The sequence below is a fragment of the Sceloporus occidentalis genome, unplaced genomic scaffold (genome assembly GCF_023333645.1).
Source record: "Sceloporus occidentalis isolate IW3139 unplaced genomic scaffold, rSceOcc1.0.p SCAF_1, whole genome shotgun sequence".
In the NCBI taxonomy this organism is placed as follows: domain Eukaryota; kingdom Metazoa; phylum Chordata; class Lepidosauria; order Squamata; family Phrynosomatidae; genus Sceloporus; species Sceloporus occidentalis.
The window spans coordinates 16,104,797-16,123,368 of NW_028316981.1; the positions used below are offsets into that span (position 1 = coordinate 16,104,797).

Sequence of the window (18,572 nt, forward strand, 5' to 3'; positions counted from 1 at the left end):
GGTGGGGATAAGACACAAAACCACTAACCCTGCTTGTCCAAGTGAGGATGGTTTAGCAGAAAGAAAAATCCAAGACATTAAAAGGATATCTGCTTGCCTGATGGCAGATGCGGGAGTAAAAGACAGCTTCTGGGGTGAAGCAACTCTGACTGCCATACACATAAGCAACAGGTTGTATCATTCTGAGATTGAGGACATTCCCTACAGGGTCTTGTATGGGAGAGTGCCAAATTTCAAATACCTAAGAGTGTTTGGACAATATGCACATGTATACATACCTGCTTGTTTTAGAAGGAAAGGAGAACCCAAGAGTAAAAGACTTATGTTCCTAGGATACTCAGGAAACAGCTACAAATTTCATTTGGGAGGAAGAGAAGTACAGTACTCCAGGTCTGCAAATTTTGAAAGACATGCTGGCTGGGACAAGCTGCATGCCAACAAGGAAGTGTTCTTGAGGTTAGGTAGCTCAAGTGAGCAGGAAGCACAGACTGAACCAACTTCAGGAAACGGAGGGGTTTCAGTCAAGCCAGAAGCCTCTACTAGCAGTAGTGGTAGTACCTCTGATGGGGAGACACAATCAAGACCAGTAACCACTAGAATGACAGAAGACAAAAGGTTTAGCCGAAAGACAACAACTTCTAGTGCGGACAGTGATGAAGAGAGAGGCAGATCGACAGAATTCATACCCAGGCGTAGTCACAGAGTTAGGAAGTCACCAGATAGGTTTGTTGTGACACAGGCAAGAGCTTGTACAGTGGTAGAAGAGCCTGAGAGTTTTGAAGAGTTGGAAACTTTTTCTAGGGAAGAACAGGAAAGATGGTGTGAAGCAATGGATAGTGAATTTAGTTGCCTAGTGAACAAAAATGTTTTTGAAGTTGTTGATAGACCCAGAGATAAGAAAGTGATTGGTTGTAAATGGGTGTATAAGAGAAAGGAAATGCCTGATGGAAGCATTAAGTACAAAGCAAGATTAGTAGCTAAGGGTTTTGCACAACAGCAGTATGAGAATTTTGATAAGACTTATTCTCCAACAGCAAAGCTTGAAAGTTTGAGAATGGTGTTAGCTGTAGCAGCAAGAAGGAATCTAGTTGTTGAACATTTAGATTTTGAAACAGCTTATTTAAATGCAAATTTGGATGAAGAAATATTTATGGAACAGCCACAAGGTTTTGAGGAGAATGGAAGTCAGAAAGTTTATAGACTAAAGAAGGCATTGTATGGTTTAAAACAGAGTGCCAGAGCTTGGAATTTGTGCATTAATGACGAGTTAGTTAAGTTAGGATACAAAAGAAGCATGGCAGATGCTTGTGTTTATAGAAAAGGAGACATAGTGCTGGTGATTTATGTGGATGACTTGTGCGTGGCAGCAAAGTCTAAACAGGACATTGAGTCAGTGAAAAGAGAATTGTCTGAAAAGTTTGTTTTAAAAGATCTAGGTTTGTTGAAATCTTATTTAGGCATTAATGTTGAATGGACACAAGAAGGACATTGTTTGTTAAGCCAGAGAAAGAAGATAGAAAATTTGATTGAAAAGTGTGGACTACAGAGTGCTAAGATAGTTAGAGCTCCAATGACAACTGGTTTCGTTTCTGAGCCAACAACCAGAGATTTTGAGGACAAGACATTTTTCAGGAGCATAATAGGATCTCTACAATTCATTTCTTGCCACGCTAGACCAGACATTTCATATGCCGTGAACGTTTTATCTAGAAGACTTTGTGATCCTAAAGTTGAGGATTGGACAGCTGTAAAACACTTACTAAGATACTTGAAAGGGACCCTAGACAAAAAGTTAATCATCAGAAGCAGTAATGCAGATTTAGATTGCTATGTAGACAGTTCATTTGCTTCAGAATTAGGAGACAAGAAGTCAGTCACAGGAATGATAATCAAGTATAGTGAAAGTCCAATAGTATGGAGAAGCAGAAAACAAACAAACGTAGCGTTGAGCACAACTGAGGCAGAATTTGCCGCTTTGAACGAAATAGTGAACGAGGTACAATGGCTTGAACAATTGTTAAATGACTTGAACGAAAATTTCAGAGTACCTGTAGAAATTCAGGAAGATTCACAATCGTGCATAGCGATGGCTGAAACAGAAAGTTTGAAAAACAGAACCAAATATGTGGGTGTGAGATACCAAAATGTAAGAGACATGGTTCAAAAAGGAGAAATAGAGTTGAGGTACATAGAAACACAAAATAACATAGCAGATTTGTTTACTAAAGCACTGACAGTGGAAAAACATGAAAGGTTGACACAAATGGTTGGAATGACATTGTAAGCCACATACAATATTTTATTTCGGAGGGGATTGTTAAGGAAAATGCAACATGGGATATACAGTGATTGAAATAAAACATGTATGTGAGAGTCAGGGTGACTCAGCAGAAGCAAATAGAAGCCACACAGGTGTAAATGGTAATGTGATTAACAAGTCCTAAATGCCAAGGACAGAAATGCAAAGTGGATAATTGAACACACCTGAGAATTGTTAAGTGGTCAAGGCTGAGATGATGAAATCATTAATTCTGGGTTGAACCAAGAGAACCAATGAGAGTGGATGTACACGCCCACTGGGTGGAAACAGACAACAGTGGGTGGTATTTTGCAATGACTATAATAATGACTATGAATCCCAATGTATTTTGTGGGTAGTAGTTGTGGAGTATTGTTGTATTGGAGTTGTGTTGGATAGTTTTGGAGCTGTATATAGTAGAATAAAGTAGATCTTTTATATAAGACTACTGAGTTGTCTGGTGTCTTGAGTGAAGATACAAGAGCCAGCTGGATCCTGAAGAAGTGGGAAGACTTCTGTGGAAGCAAGAGTGAGAAGGCTTGGAGAGTTTGTCAGGGTCTTCAGCCTATTCTCTGTAACTCTGCTGCTTTAGAGCAAAGCTTTAACCACTGGCCAAAACTAGTCAGCGCCGGTGCGTAACAAGGTGGTGAGTTTGAGCCAGAGGTGAAGAGCTACAACTCCCATCATCCCTGACAAGGGTTGCTTCCAGTTCCCTCTCATGTAGATGGATAGGTTTTAGTGGTGCAAGTGAAGGGCTGAATCCACCTTTCCTGGGGCCACCTAGGGTTGTCAGTGGCTGAGGATGAATGTTGGAATAAGAGTTGCTATGGTGCCACCAGGCAGCCTCTTTGCCACTATCATATAGCCCTTTGTGATAGTATTCACATGCACACATACATACACGTACACATGCGTGCGCACACACACCCCTTCAGCTTTTCCACATTCTGCTGTTACAACGTAGAATTGAAATGGCTTTGGTAGGCATTGTTATTGTTTGTTATACACAAGATACCATGGAAGTGTGAAGTATTTTTGCAATAGTACAAAAATGAATGAAACCAAATTATAATGACGTTGATTGGTTGCATGAGCATTCATCTCTTTTGCTGTGATACACCTCAATGATACTCTCTTGCAATCCAATCATTATGCAGCTGTCAAAGGTAAAACCTCAGTGAGTGAGAAACACTGGCTGGACTTAAAAGTAGCTGTTCACCAGCAGTCCCTTTCCACACTGACAGAGCTGCCATGAAGACTGGGCAAAAATTTCAGGGCCCACACCTGCAAAGGTGGTGCTTACCCAAGAAGACTGTGCACAGGTTGCACTGTGCCAAAAACATGTTAAAAATAATGTAGCTGCCTCCCACTGCCTTTGATTTGTCTAGCTGACTATTTGCTCCCATGGGGTTTTGAGCCTGAAGTCTTTCCCACCCCTTCAGTGAGGGAACTTGGCTTTTTCTCTCGTGTGTGTGTGTGTGTGTGTTGAGGGGAGGTTCCCCCTGACCCACCCGCTGTCTTCTCTCCCCTTTGCAGCGAGACAGTACAGCCTCCCCGGCTCCAGCCACAACAGCAGAGGAGGCCATGCCCCAGCAGCGTGGGGAGCCGGAGCATGAGGAACCCCAGCAAGGGGAACCCCCGGCCCCAGAGACAGAGCCCTGGGCTGCTGCCGTTCCCCCTGTGAGTCCCTTGAGATAGTAGAATCGGGGGGGGGGGGGGGGGAGCTTGTCCCTGTGGTGGGCCATGTTGTGTGGTTTTGCTAATGGGTCTCCAAATGTGTTTGCTCTTCCCTTCTCCCTCCAAGGAGTGGGTGCCCATCATCCGGGAGGACATTCAGAGCCAACGCAAGCTCAAGCAGCAGCCTCCCCTCAGCGATGCCTACCTGAGTGGCATGCCAGCCAAGCGGCGCAAGGTGAGACCCTTCCTCCCCTAACTTTATGCGAAGTCATCGCGGCTCGACAGCAAAAGTGTTATTTCCTTCTCTTACCCTGGATTACTGCACTGCCTGTTATTTGAAACCCAAGGAGGGTGAACCTATGGTTTAAAGTGTCAAGATGTGCAAGATGGACCTATTAGGAGAGTGAAGATGGGGCTAGTGGGACCTCACTAATATTTCCCCCCCAAAATTTGGTGGTCAAGTCTTCACTAATGGGAAGATTTGTAGAAGTAGATCTTGTTTAGGGGTAGGCACATTGCTACTCTTAGCCTGCATGTGACCTGACTTCTGTTGCCCCGAAGCTCCCAGTCTCCCAGCTCCTTGCAATTTAAAAAAATCTGTTATTTTTGGACAGTATTTACTCCCAGATCGCAACAAAATCCCTCAATTGCATGAAAACAAGCAGAAATATGCCGTCCAAGCACCCAGAACTATGTATTACCTCAAAATATGTTTTCCTCTGAAGTCCTCAAAATGGCATCAGGACGTGATGTGATATCATTTCTTTTGCCAATGTTAGACTAACTGCAGAGGAAAAAAACAACAGATATTTGGGCTTTGCTCTCTCTCTGTATTACATCCTGGCCTCAAAACAGTTGCCCAGAGGGCCTTATGTATCAGTTTGTTGCTTGCATTCGAAGGTGGTAGTGGAGCCTTAATGATCTCAGCAACAGCAGCTGGCTTTCCTTCCCCTTCCTTTTTCTCTCACTCTGGGAACAGCAGCTATTGCTTTCAGTCCTGATGAATTCTGCAAGCTGTAGTCCCAAGTAGCAGCTTGTTCAACATCTTTCTCTAGGACCTATTTGGACAAAGCTGTTGCACTGCAACTCCCATCTGTCCTAACCAGGATAGCCAATGGTGATGAATGCTGTAGTTCAACATCCTCTGGGAGGGCTGCGTTTTGTCCAACCTTTTTTTTAGGAGATGGAATATACAAACATAAACCAAAGAATCAAGGGTGCTTTCTGAAAACCCAGCATGGATCCGCTAAGTCAGTCTGAAGAACATCGGTAGTACTGAGGAAACTGTTTATAGTAATGGAGGAACATCAGCTGCTGGGCTGGGCTGGGCTGGGCTGGGCGTGAAATAGGTGGCAAAATTATGGTAAACCCCCCCCCCCCCATAAGAATTCTGCACACATACACCCATGAAATTGTCCTTCAGTTGCCAAATTTGTAGCTTTGCAGAGAATGGGGCCTAGAAAATAATTCATACTTAGATCTGTTCTGTTAGCTGTTTCCATTCCCTTGGTAATATTGCTCCTATTCTTTGGATTCTCAGTACAGTGGTCCCCTCCACATTTGCTGGGGTTAGGGGCCCAGTGAATGTAGAAAAAACACAAAAAAGAAAAATACTGTACTATTATTTTTTCCTGGGAGAACACCTCTTTAGGAATCGCCAGGTCCTCCAGTGTAACTCCATGATCAACATCTGCCAGAAATTGATCATAGGATCATGCTGGAGGACCTACAAATGCTTAGAGAAGTGTTTTCTCTAGGAACTTCTCCAGCACAACCCTATGGTGAACCTCTTGACAGTTATGCTGGAGGACCTAAAGGTTCCTAGATAAATGCAAATAATCAAATCCACAAAAGTCAAAGCTGCAAACGTGGTGGGACAACTGTATTAGCAAGGGAATATGAACACAGCAAATACAGGAGTTCAAGTTTTAGATTATTGTCTCACCGTGCTAGAAATTTGAGGATTGGAACAGTATTTCATGGGGCACTGCACTTCTTCCTGGCTCTTAGCTGTAAGTATTTAGCTTTCCTCTTTGGCACTGAGGACAGGAGAGTCTGGAGTTGTATGGTGGGAAACATTAAGCACTGGCTCCAGTCTTAGGCAGCCCTGGTGGCACACAGGTTAAATGCTGGTACTGCAGCCACAAGGTTGCGAGTTCAGTCCTAGGGGACCAAGGTTGACTTGGCCTTCCATCCTTTTGTAGGTCGGTAAAATGAGTACCCAGCTTATTGGGGGCAATTGGCTTACAGACTATAAACTGCTTAGGGAGTGCTAGTTCACTAATAAGCAGTATAAAAATGTAAATGCTATTGCTGTTAGGCAGGGGTGACTCACTGGTGGAGAACATTGCATCCTTTTGAGAAGACAGGTGGTGAGCTTGACCTGTTCCAAAATTTCATGGGGATTGTAAGCTCTCTTCTGGAATAAAGTCTTGTGTACATTTTAGCAGAATCCCTGCTGCTTGTCCATGCTGGGCAGTATACCAACTCTCCTTTTCCTTGAAAGACAATGCAGGGTGAAGGACCCCAGCTGCTTCTGTCAGAAGCAGTGAACAAAGCAGCCAAAGTGGCCGGCGTGAAGCCTCTGACCAGCACAGAGAGTCTGAACCGGGATCTGGCTGAACCAGCCTTGCAGGAAGGTTACCGGCAGCAGGTGAGGGTTTGTACCACCTTTCTCTATTCCCCTCTACCCATTGTCCAAGCGGTTTGGGGTAGCCGCTCAAGGAGGCTCTTTGCTTCTTTTTTCCAGCTGAAATCAGATCTACAGAAGCGACTACAAGCCGATCCCAGCTTCACTCCCCAGCGGTTCCCCAATGCTCAACAGGTGTTTGTGGCGGAGGACCCATAGTGGCTGCTCTCCTAAGCCCTCCTGGCTCGGAGGCACATCTTCTGCGGCTCCTTCCCTTTTTGAGCACGATGCAGGCAGCCACTTCCTTCTCAGGCCAAATATTTAAGTTCCTTCCCACTTATTCCCCGTCCCCAGTTGCTGCTGATATCAATAAAGCCACTTCACCAGGGATCTTACTGTACTGGTCGTTTTTATTCTGAGTCAGGGATTTCAGCAATAGCTTCTCTCCTTAGTGCCCTCCTTGGTGCATTTTAATAATTTGTGGAATTATTTTGGGTGTATAGATTAAAAATGAAGGTTGCGTGTGTGTACCTTCAAGTCTACTGTCAACTTACAGTGATCCCATGAATTTCATAGGGTTTTCTTAGACTAGGAATAGAGGTTGTTTTGCTGGTTCCTTCCTCAAAAATATATTCTACAGCAGTACCTGGTATTCATTGGCAGTCTCCCATCCAAGTATTAACCAGGGCTGAACCTACTTAACTTCCACGATCAGATGGGGCTCTGGTGCTTCAGGGTCTAGCATAATCAATGATGTATGCAGAGCTACCAAGGGTGGTCACTTTATTTGTTGTGTTGATATTGCTGTAGATTAGGAGAGAAGGGAAACAGCAAATTTGTGACAAATTCATAGCTAGTTCCTCAGAATTTAAGGCAGAGAATCTTGTTACACTAAAGATGCTATATTTTGGGGAAGGGACCAATAAGGAAGGAGACGTTTGTGCTATCTAGTACCTTCCACCATGTGTTGCTGCAGCACACCAACAGTCTACAGACAGTATAAAGTCATTATACAACACTACTACTTGTTGGCATGAGGATTGTCCTACCTTTTCACAACTTCATAGAATAAGGCCATCGAATCCAACCCTGTGCCATGCAGGAACAGAAAATCAAAGCACCCCCTAACAGATGGCCACCCAGCCTCTGTTCAAAGAGCTCCGAAGGAGATGCTGTCACTCTCCAACAGAGTGTCCGACAGTTCTTACTGTCAAGCTCTTGTGTCTACTGTTTCTCATGTACTGTGGTGGTCCCCCATCCTATATATCATTTTTTCTCTCTTCTGAAATTCATTTTGTTTTGGCCCAACTCTCTAAACTATTAAGGTCATTTTGAATTTTGATCCTGCCCTATGGGGTATTAGCTACTCCTAAATTTGGTGTCATCTGCAGATTTGATACGCACGCCCTCTATTTCTTCATCCAAGTCATTGATAAATATGTTGAATAGCACTGGGCCCAGGACAGACCCCTGTGGGACCCCACTGGTCACTCCTCTCCAGGATGAAAAGGAGCCATTGCTGAGCACCCTTTGGGTTTAGTGGGTCAACCAATCGTGTGTGTTGTCTAGCCCACACTTTACTAGCTTCTTGGTAGAAATATCATGGGTGACCTTGTTGAAAGCCTTACTGAAATCGAGATATGCTGCATACATAGCACTCTTTTCATCTACCAAAATGGTAATTTTATCAAAAAAAGGATTAGTATGGCATGACTGTTTTATGGGAAACCCATGCTGCCTTTTAGTAATGCTGTCAAAATGGCCATGTTTGAAGCAGGCCACCACAGTGTTGACTAAAACCAGGCAGATGTTGGAACATACAGGGAAATTCAGTACAAAGGAATTATGGGATTGGACCCAATTAAAAAGCAGTCCCATTAAAAACCAACACAACCTCCCTGAAGTCCCTTTGGTTTTCTAGATCCAACTGGTTGTGGTGGGATATAAGGAAGTATTAATAGCAAACACTGAACACATGAAAAACCCAACAGTTTTGACTTTTTATTTTATTGGTTTTTTTTAAACAACTTTTTTGGTTTTATTTATTAAACAAACCAGCTCGACCACCTTTTAAAAACTCAACGCTTCCTATTTCAAACTCTGGGGAGCAAGTGGACAGGAGAGGAGGCAGGCTCCCAGTCTCACTCCCCTCCCCATAAATAGAAGAGGGAAGAGGGAAGACCCCACATGTTCATATTTATATATATTTACACTCCACGCCTCTATGCTGCTCCCCCCTCAGATCAAAAGGGCAACACTAGCCCCTGCCAGGAGAAAAAACAAAAAACAAAAACCTTAGGTGAAACCAAAGGAAATAAGCAAAAATACATTCAGCTAGGAGCCTCCCAAAATCCTGATCCTTGCCTCTCCCCATACACTAAGTGTCTAAAACCCCTAACTGAGGGGGCAAATTCTGGTGTTGCCCTCCTCACAAAACAGACGAGGAGTCAAGGAGACACCCCATATTCAGGATACACCAAGAAGGGGAGGAGGAGAACGGAGCCCCCACAAAAGAACCCTCACACAATTTTGGTGGAGGGGAAACAGAACGAAAAAGGGAGGGATCAGCATCCTGGACTAGTGGTGGTTGGAGAGACTGGGGTCTTGTTTGTCGTTGTGAGAGCGGGGGTCTGGCTCAAGGCGTCGAGGTGGCGCTCCCTCCCGTGGTTGGGCCGCACGCTCCCAGGCACGGGGGTTCCAGCGAAGGACATCCGACTGTGAAGGGAGGAGACACACAAAGCAGAGGGCACATGGTTCAGGGCCTTGTGGCAGGATTATTGTATTAGTTTTCATTCTCACTTTATGGCCAATGCCTCCCCCCCAACTTACTCCACACACGTGAAGAAGTGGATAGTAAAAAACTAATATAATCAGTCAGGAAGATTCCATCCAACTGTCCTTTGCTGCAACACAATTTTCCCCCTGTTCAGAATTGCTTCAAGAAGACCCAAGGGTTAAAAAAAGCTATGATAGCACTATCTACCAACCAACCAACCAACCAACCAACCAACCAACCAACCAACCAACCAACCAACCAACCAACCAACCAACCTCCTGAAGAAGAAGAGCCCTCCCTCCATGATAACTGTCATGCTCTGTCCTGCAAGGGAGTGACGAGGCAGGTCCAGCTCCATCAGGGCTAGCCTGAAGAATAAGAGCCCTCCCTCCAGTCCATCTGCCATGGTCCAGGCCTCAGAGGGAACCACTGGACCTCATCCCCTTTCCCGCCACCATTCCCTTTTCCTTTTGTGTCGTGTCTTTTAGATTGTAAGCCTGAGGGCAGGGAACCGTCTAATTAAAAATAATTATTGTAAGCCGCTCCGATAGCCATTAGGGCTGAAGGGGGAGTATAAATACCACAAACAAACAAACAAACAAACAATTTTGAAACCTGACACAGAGGAAGAGCCTCCTCATAGCACTCTCACCTGCTGGTAGACCTCAAAGCGCTGGGCACGGAAGATGCCACCATACCCAGACCCAGGGGATTTCAGCCTGGCATTGAAGCCTCCAGAGAAAGGCCTGTGAGTAAGAACAAGTCTTAACTATGACGAAAAAGCCCAAAGTGAGTGTCCATCTTCTCTCCCTTCCTATTCTCAGGGGACAGCCTTCCCTGCTGGGTTACATTCCCAGGGAGAAAATGCAACAGAGACATTTTTCAGAGGACTGGATCCTACTTTTCCTTCCATAACAAACTTGTAAAGAAACAGGTTTGCTGTTAATTAAAAAGATTTCTGTACCAGCCTTTATAAATGTTCTCCCGTTTCTGAACAACGAAGGCACTATCACCAAATTGCTCCAACTGCTAGAATATTCCGAAATCCCTTTATGAAAAGAACCCCAATTTTTATTTAGTACTGAACTTCTCGCATCCCCAAGAACCAAGTAGCAAGAATGATCCCCATCTTCCCTCTGCCACTTTAAGCTCAACAACTGAACCCTATGACTGACTCAAGATCACCCAGTAAGTTTCGACTCAATTTCTCTAGTCCTAGTGTGATGCACTGACTACCCCATCCTGCCCTTTCTCAGGTCATGAAATCTCGCAGGCAGGTGGAATTAAAGGCACATCAATGTGATTTTTAACAAGTGCTACATCACCATCAAAATTGGCTTATCTGGTATTAAAAGAATAAAGGTATTTCAAAACTGCAAAAAAGCACAAATACTAAGGTGCAAAATGCCTTTCTATATACTACCTGGCTCAAGCTGTTCTGGTCAGCAGGGCCTGTTCTCTATCAAGGTGATCTGATAGTGGTGGCCTTTATTTTAATCCATTTCAAAATGGAGTCTGCCCTATTTTACCTGTGGAATACCTGTACATGTATAGTCACTTCAGGGGTAGGGCTGGCAGCAAAGGCACTTTGAATTTGCCAGGCATCATCTCTAGGAGAGCAGGGCAGAGATAATTTTGAAGTCTGCCACTGAGGAAGAGGAAAGGGGTAGTCTTAGAAGCACAAAGCAGACTTCAGCTCTCTCTTCCCCACAGAACACTCACCTGCCCCCTGAAGGGGGTCTGGCCCCTGCAGCCCCCAGGCCATTCAGCTTCCTGTAGTCTTGTAGTGGCTTCATTTCCAGGGCATGGAGCTAGGGAAGAGAATGACCATCAGAACCAGAAGGCAAAAAGAGACTGCAGCTCACACATTGGAAGGTTCTGGCTTCCTTACCTCGCTACGGCCTACGGCACCATGAGGAAATGCTCGCACAGCTGGAGACACGAGGCGCCCAGGCAGCTGTCCTGGTGGGCGTAGGGCCTGGGTGGCCATGGGCACCAGGGGCATGGGAGGAGGTGGCGGTGGTGCTGCAGGGGCAGCTGGGGGTGCTTGCTGCAAAGAGCCAAAGTTCACCACGGATGGGAGTTGGGGTGGTTCCACCACTGGCAGAAGTACCTTGGACAAGAGAGAGACACAGACAAAGCATGCTAGCAGTGGAGGAGATGGCAGATGGGAGCCTGGTTTTGCCCAAGGCAGAGGTTTGCTCACCTGCTGGGCTGGGCCTGTGGCTGTCAGAAAATTGCTCTGGCTACCTTGCCCCAGAGTGGCAGGGTAGAACTCTGACGGAGAAGCGAGTTCTTGGCGCACCTGCAGAAAAGGTGAACAGTGAATCACAACAGTAACCACCACCACCACCACATGTGTGCCTTAAAGCAACAGCGGGAGTCACCAACTTAGGCTCAAATACTTTAATCATCATTAGTAGGAAGGCCTATAACTGAAGTTTAAGAAAGGGTGGTTTTCAGATTTCAAGATTTTGGACTTCAGATTTCCAGAATCCTCTGGCCAGGAACTGAGGCTGCATCCACACCGCAGAAATAATCCAATTTGGCAATACTTTTAACTGTCATGGCTTCATGCTATGGAATTCTGGGAACTATAGTTTTTTGGGATATTTCACCGTCTCTGTTAGAGAGCTCTGGTGCCACAACAACCTACAAATCCCAGGATTCCATAGCACTTGAGCCATGTAAGTTAAAAGTGGTGTCAAACTGGATTATTTCTAGTTTTTAACAGACAGTAATTCATGTAGATACAGTCAGAAATGGGCTGTATAGCGCAGCAATTTTCAATCTGAATGCAGCTTCTCAACTGTAGCTGTTAGGAGCACCCCAGCCTTTCATTGGTCTGGGTGCCAGCAACCCTTGCGTACTGCACAGCCTGTCCTGACAAACCTGCCAACGTTCCACAGAACTCAGAAAAACCTGGCAAGGCTTTCCGGAGCTGTGAAACAAGGCACAGCTGCCACACAGCCAACTGCCCAAGGACCTTGTGGAGAGTCTAAGCTCACAAGTGATTTGCCCAGCCTGGCCTGCAAAGCCAAGGAAAAGAACAATGTGGATGTCCCCTCCGTCAAAGATAAGCCCAACATGAGCAAAATAATAATAATAATAATAATAATAATAATAATAATAATTTTTATTTATACCCCGCCTTTCCATAGATATGATCAAGGCGGCTTACAAAAGATTAAAACATCACAGTACAAAGTTAAAAACATCACTACAAGGGAACAGGAATCAATACAGTTACATATATCAGGGCAGGAGATGCGAAGGTCAAATTACAATAGTCCGAGGTCATAAACAAAGGGGCAGAGGAAAAAAAAAATTATCTAAGGTGGGAATGCTAGCCGAAATAAATGCGTTTTTAAATTCTTTTTAAAAGAATCTAACGACGCGGAGGAGCGGAGCTCTACAGGGAGCCTGTTCCAAAGGGAGGGGGCGACGATGGCAAAGGCCCTCTGTGAGGTCCTCACAAAATGTGACTTAGGGACCTCTTAACAGTTTCGTTCCAGATGTTCTGAGTGTGCGGGGCGGATTGTATGGGGAGAGGCGGTCCTCCAAGTATGCTCTGTCTGGTGCAGAATCCAACTTTTTGTCAAACACTGCCCTTGGAATGTCCCTGTTTCCAAAAGAAGCGGCTTAAGGGGGATTTGCCCTGCCCCTCCCCCCATGTATTCAGAGCAGGAAAAACCAGCACAAGTGTGAACCACTTCATAATGTAGTGTGAACAGCCCCTATATTAGAGTGTATTAGAGCGTATGACCTCCTGGCTCAGTGCGCCCATTCTATTCAGATTCTGAGCTGTCAAGATAAGAGACAGAAATGCATTTCTTTCTTTCAATAAAGTTGGATCCTTGATTCATCACCATGACTGACTATAGTCTTTCCTGATGTGGCTTAGAGAAGTAATTCTACATCAAAATTCTGGGTCTCTCCACCTTCCAGAACACAAAAGACCACTGAGCTCTTGCTTCACCACCTAATCCAATCCACTGTGCCCCAGTACCTGAAGCAGGGTTTGCTCAGGAGCCAGCTGGCTGCCGCAGAAGGCTGAGCTGTAGATGAAGGAAGGAGGGGGTGCCTGGTACAGCAAGCCTGTAGCTGGTAGTTTGGGAAGTTCGGCCGCCTGCAGGGCCGAGATCTCCACATACTGCCCCTTCAGAGCCACGCCTGAGAGCAAGGCTGAGCTGGATAGCACAGCGCCTGCTGCTGTCTGAGCAGGAGAGGCAGGAGCTGGGCTGGGCTGGAGGTACAGGTGCTGAGACCTAATGGAAAAAGAAGCACATTGAGGTGGGTTGAGGAGTCCCAAAGGACAGGGCAAATAGACCACACTGAAGAGGCCCAGTGAGCCTTATCCCGCTCTAATGTTCTTTTCCCCTCCCACATGCCAGTACCTGTAAGTGTGCAGAGAGGGGGTGCTTGGGCGGTAACCGCTGGGCCCATTTGTGCCGTGAAGCTGCGACTCCAGCTGAGTGTTGGGGACCTATAGGGACAGGATTTAAAGATGCTATCAGGGCACAAGAGAACTAGGCCTCTAAATTTTTGCACTTTCTTTGGAGCAGCCTAGGAACACACATCTTTCTTCTTGGACTGGGCAAGTGGTGGGAATGGAACCACCAGTCCTACAAACTGCCCAAGCCATTTTGTGTCAGTTGGGAGGTGCGCGGGGGGTGTTACCTGGTTCCCATAGAAGAGCTCTGGGTAGAGTCGCTGGCCCTGGCCTCGCTCACCTGCAGAGAGAAACATGGTCAGGCCCACACTGGCTGACGGCCACCAGAGGGACTTCCCTCACCCTGGCTTTCCCTCTCCAGATCTCTCTCATTACCTGAGAACACGGATGTGTCAGGTGGGAGGCTGTGCAAGCATGAGGCAGTGACGGCAGCTGTGGCTGGGGCAACCGAGAAAGGTCGGGGTTCACAGGATCGACCGGGAAGCACCTCAGGAGAAGTTCTGTGGCTGGCAGGAGCAGGGGGTAGCAGCTCCCACTCCCGGGGGGCAGAGGTCAGCTGCAGAGAAAAGAAGAACACCAAGGACAGTGAAGAGATAGAAAAAGACAGACAGGCACTGTCTACTTCTCCCAATCCCCTCTCACTAAAAAGATGCTGTTTGAGGCAGCTTACAAAAAGATAGCAAGGCACACATCGTTTTTGTGCAGTGAAGAAATTTCAACAAAACATCAAAATTGGCAGAACACAGTCCATTTAACAAGTTTACATCACCCTACTGTTCACTGGGTGTTTGGATAGTGCATCTGTTGATAGAGGCTGATGGGAATTGTAGTTCAAAACATTTTAGGAGAACAGTAGGATGAAGGCTGGTCTTTTGTGCCAGTGAGGAATCAGTTTGCTGCCTTCTGAAATTATGGCTTAGAATGCAAATGGTTCCTGAAGGAGAGACCTTTGGGGGCAGATCCATGTCACATATTGCGGCAGTCAAGCCATGCATGATTTTCTCAGTTTAGATTGCTGGGGAGCACAAGATTCTCAAAAATGTACCTTATGGACTAAGCTCCCATGGGCCAAAGAAAAAAGTGAGAATGCACCTGAAAAGAGGAAGCCACTTGCCTCCTGCTCTGTTTCACAGCCCTGGCCGGTGTCTTTCAAAGTGGAGCCAGATTTTCTAACTCAATCCAGGAGGCTGCTGGGGAGTATCACATTGTCAGTGACTACAGTTGGCCCCAAACAGAATTACTTTCACCGTCACAGTTAGAAGGTGAGGCCAACACTTCACCAGGAACTGGGTAGGACCTCCCCCATTGTTTGCTGTTGTGTGCCTTCAAGTCGCTTCTGACTTATGGTGGCCCTGACCCTATCATGGGGTTCTCTTGGCAGGACTTGTTCAGAGGAGGTTTGCTATTGCCTTCCCGAGGCTGAGAGAATGTGACTAGCCCGAGGTCATCCAGAGGATTTCATGGCTGAGCTGGGAATTGAACACTGATCTCCAGAGTCAGACCAGCACTCACACCACATCACACTGGCTCTCTTCAATTACAATCTTCAAAATCCCCCAGTCAGCATACAATTCAAAACAGTAAATTTTCTATGTGCTGCCTCCTCCCAGACAAGGGACAGTCAGCTGTACTTTGGCTCTTTGAGTTGGGCCCCAGAACATGAAGAGTCCCCCAACATCTTGCAACATTACTCACCCCTTCAGCAAGTGCCTGGTGCAGCTCTTCTTTGTCTGCTTTTGGACCTTCACTCACCATAAAACGAAGGTCAGCATCCTGAGGGAGTTTAAAAAAAAAAGCCAAGGGAGAGGGCGATTAGAGTCCATAGTTCTTTGTTCACCATCCTAGAGAAAAAGAAGAGCCAAGATTCCCAGCAGCATTGGCACTTACCTTTTCGCTGGCTCCAAACTGGATGGGCGGACAGCCCCCTGGGGCCTCCAGCTTGGGGCTTGGCTCTGACTTCAGGACACCCAGCCCCTCACCACTCTCTTTTGCCTTCTCTGCTCGCTGGAAACGCTCGGTGCCAATCGCACCAGGGGGAGGGTGGTCTCGAGGTGGTAGCTCAGGGGAACTGCTCACCTGTTCAGAAGAGGAGGAGGAATGGTGAAATTTAGGGGTTCTTCTTGACCCATGGAACAAACTTCTCAGCCTGAGAGTTAAGAAAATTTCCCAGCAGGCCTGGCCCCCTGCAACAGGAAGGTCACATCAATTTTCAGCTTGGACTGTGACCTCCAGCACCAGCATTCAAATTTAAGGGTAACCATGTACAACCCTCTGGATGTGTTGGATGACAATCTCCATCATCCTTTGCCAGTATAGGGAACTGCAATCCAAGGCATCTGGAGGGCATAAGACTGGAGAATGCTGGTCAAGTGTGAAGGTTTGCTGGTCCTTCAGAATGAATTCTGTACCTTCTCCTTGAGCACACTGGAGTCCCTGGCTGGTGGTGGTCGCCGCCTCTGCTCTTTTGGCTCTGTACCTTCTGGCCCAGTTGTGGCCGCATCATTGTTACTTGTGCCAATGGCTCCACTGCGTTTAGTGCCAGTATCTGGTGTGGCCTTCAGGCCCCCATCTGGAGAACTGCGCTGGCTACATGTGGCTGAGGAGACCTGTGAGTCACTGCTGAGGTCCACACCACTGTCAGACAGGCTCATCTGGGGAAGGAGTGGAGATGTTTCAGCCAAGTGGGTAAAGGCGAGAAAGAAGAGCCACAGACAGAAAGGCTTCCCAGCTGTGCTCTCCATAGCAAAAGTCTCGAGAACACGTTTTCCCCACCTCCAGTTCACTTGGCAATTCAGCAACCCTCGTCCTCACCTCTGTACTGGCAACCTCTTCAAAGGCGTTCAATGGGTCAATCCAGGGCTCCACTGAGGCAGGCCTATAGCTCTTCCTTGAAGGATCTGATGAAGAAGCAAAAGCACAGGCAGCATGAGAACACCTGTGTGCTCCCAAGTGGTCTCAAGCCTCACCTTGCCCCAGCCCTTAGTTTTGCTCCACCCTCTTAAGAATTTCCAACCCAAGAGCAAACTACATTTTAGTCTGAACTTGGCAGAAGTTTCTTTTGGAAGATACCATCTCTCTCTAATCAAAGGAAAGTGTGGGTTGCTCCCTTTTACCACTCCACTGTCATTATCACCAAGTGTTCTTCCCTTCCTCTGAAGTGAAGTGGCCATTTGCAAGATTAACGAGGAGCTACTCAATAGCATGACCACTGACTCAACATTTCCATCCAAATTTCACAAAGCAACAAAACCTTTACTGGGTCAACCACAATAACAAGGCAATCTTTTGAAGTGCCACCTACCTCTTCATCAGGTAACGGTATTAAAAAATCTTACAGGAGAAAAGAAAAGTTAGATACACAGACCTACATTTTGTCAATATGTTCTTTTATTGTTTTCACATTTAAGACAGTACAGAGGGATATCCATGTAGGCAGAGGCCCCTCAAAGACATGGGGGTGCCACTACATCTGATAGTCCTCATGAGGAATCTGTATCAAGGACAAGAGACCAGCGAGAGAACAGAATTTGGGGAAACAAGAGTGGCTCCCAATAGGCAAAGGGGTCAGGCAAGGCTGCATCCTATTGTTTACTTGTTTAACGTATATGCTGAAAACATAGGAGGAAGCAACTTAAGATATACTACTAGCAGAAGACATTCAGGAATTGGAACAGTTAATAAGGAAGCTCAAAGATGAAAGTGCTAAGGCAGGCCTGATGCTGAACATAAAGAAAACTAAAATAATAACAACAAAAGAAATACATAAATTCAATCTAGAAAACAAGGAAATTGAAATAGTTACAGAATTCCCATATCTAGTATCAAACACTGACCAGAATGGAGACTGCAGTCAAGAAATAAGACTAGGAATGGGAAGGGCAGCTATGAAAGAACTGGAAAAAATACTAACAAACAAAGACATACTGAGCACTAAAGTCAGAATCGTTCAGGCCATTGTAGTCTCATGTACTGATGTGAGAGCTGGGCAGTGAAAGAAGACAGAAAGAAAATCAGACTCATTCAAGATGTGGTGCTGGAGAAGATTACTTAGGATACCGTGGACAGCCAAGATGACAAATAAATGGGTTCTTGAACAGGTCAGACCAGGGCTCTCATTGGAAGCTAATATGACCAAGTTGAGTACTTTGGCTACATAATGAGAAAGCACTGATCGCTAGAAAAAACAACAATGCAAGGAAAGATAGAGGGTAGAAGAAAGAGAGGAAGACCACAGACTAGATGGATAGCTTTGAACAGGGGGGTTATGGGCAAGGGCTTGCAGGATCTGGGCAAGGCAGTGGAGGATAGGGATTCTTGGATATGTCTCATTCATAGGGTCGCCATGAATCAGAGCCAACTTGAGGGCAGCTAAAAGCAGCAACAGAGATCCCGCTTCCCTTTTGGCCATGTGGGCTCTGGGTGACAACACTGCATTTCTCAAGACATTTCTGTGCAGTTGCATTTGGAAAACTTTTGGGTGCTGTTTTGGTAAAACATGTCAATTGTAGTTCCAATTTAAAAACGTTGTACTTTTGTTGGGAGGTGGAAACTGCAAAGAGTTAAGTCCCAGTCCTTTGGTTCCCTTTTTAAGATTCCCCTCTGTTGCAGCTAAAATGCAATATGTATTTTGTGCATTTTGGTTGTTCCAATAAAGGTGTCAGTGCTATGTTGATTTTGGATGTTACTGTACTTTGCTGTATGGCCAAAATAGCTACCTCTGGATATATTTTCTGGATTT

The 18,572-nt window shown here is 45.9% G+C and overlaps 2 protein-coding genes across 16 annotated transcripts in view; one reads left to right on the plus strand and one right to left on the minus strand.

Annotated features, from left to right (window-relative positions):
* BAG6 (BAG cochaperone 6) overlaps window positions 1-6,995 on the plus strand; it is a 41,471-nt gene extending 34,476 nt beyond the window's left edge. For all 6 annotated transcript variants that reach the window (XM_089514087.1, XM_089514124.1, XM_089514114.1 and 3 more), the window contains 4 exons: window positions 3,836-3,979; window positions 4,104-4,211; window positions 6,483-6,629; window positions 6,726-6,995. In XM_089514087.1, coding sequence (XP_089370213.1) covers window positions 3,836-3,979; window positions 4,104-4,211; window positions 6,483-6,629; window positions 6,726-6,824 — 498 coding nt within the window. In that variant the 3' untranslated portion in view covers window positions 6,825-6,995. The remainder of the gene's footprint in view (window positions 1-3,835; window positions 3,980-4,103; window positions 4,212-6,482; window positions 6,630-6,725) is intronic.
* A 1,601-nt stretch (window positions 6,996-8,596) lies between these two features.
* PRRC2A (proline rich coiled-coil 2A) overlaps window positions 8,597-18,572 on the minus strand; it is a 53,750-nt gene continuing 43,774 nt past the window's right edge. For all 10 annotated transcript variants that reach the window (XM_089514016.1, XM_089514036.1, XM_089514065.1 and 7 more), the window contains 13 exons: window positions 16,646-16,731; window positions 16,243-16,485; window positions 15,722-15,910; window positions 15,530-15,607; window positions 14,210-14,390; window positions 14,062-14,114; window positions 13,779-13,867; window positions 13,391-13,649; window positions 11,588-11,686; window positions 11,273-11,494; window positions 11,104-11,192; window positions 10,034-10,127; window positions 8,597-9,320 (listed from right to left, as the gene is read on the minus strand). In XM_089514016.1, the coding sequence (XP_089370142.1) occupies window positions 9,183-9,320; window positions 10,034-10,127; window positions 11,104-11,192; window positions 11,273-11,494; window positions 11,588-11,686; window positions 13,391-13,649; window positions 13,779-13,867; window positions 14,062-14,114; window positions 14,210-14,390; window positions 15,530-15,607; window positions 15,722-15,910; window positions 16,243-16,485; window positions 16,646-16,731 (1,820 nt within the window). In that variant the 3' untranslated portion in view covers window positions 8,597-9,182. The remainder of the gene's footprint in view (window positions 9,321-10,033; window positions 10,128-11,103; window positions 11,193-11,272; window positions 11,495-11,587; window positions 11,687-13,390; window positions 13,650-13,778; window positions 13,868-14,061; window positions 14,115-14,209; window positions 14,391-15,529; window positions 15,608-15,721; window positions 15,911-16,242; window positions 16,486-16,645; window positions 16,732-18,572) is intronic.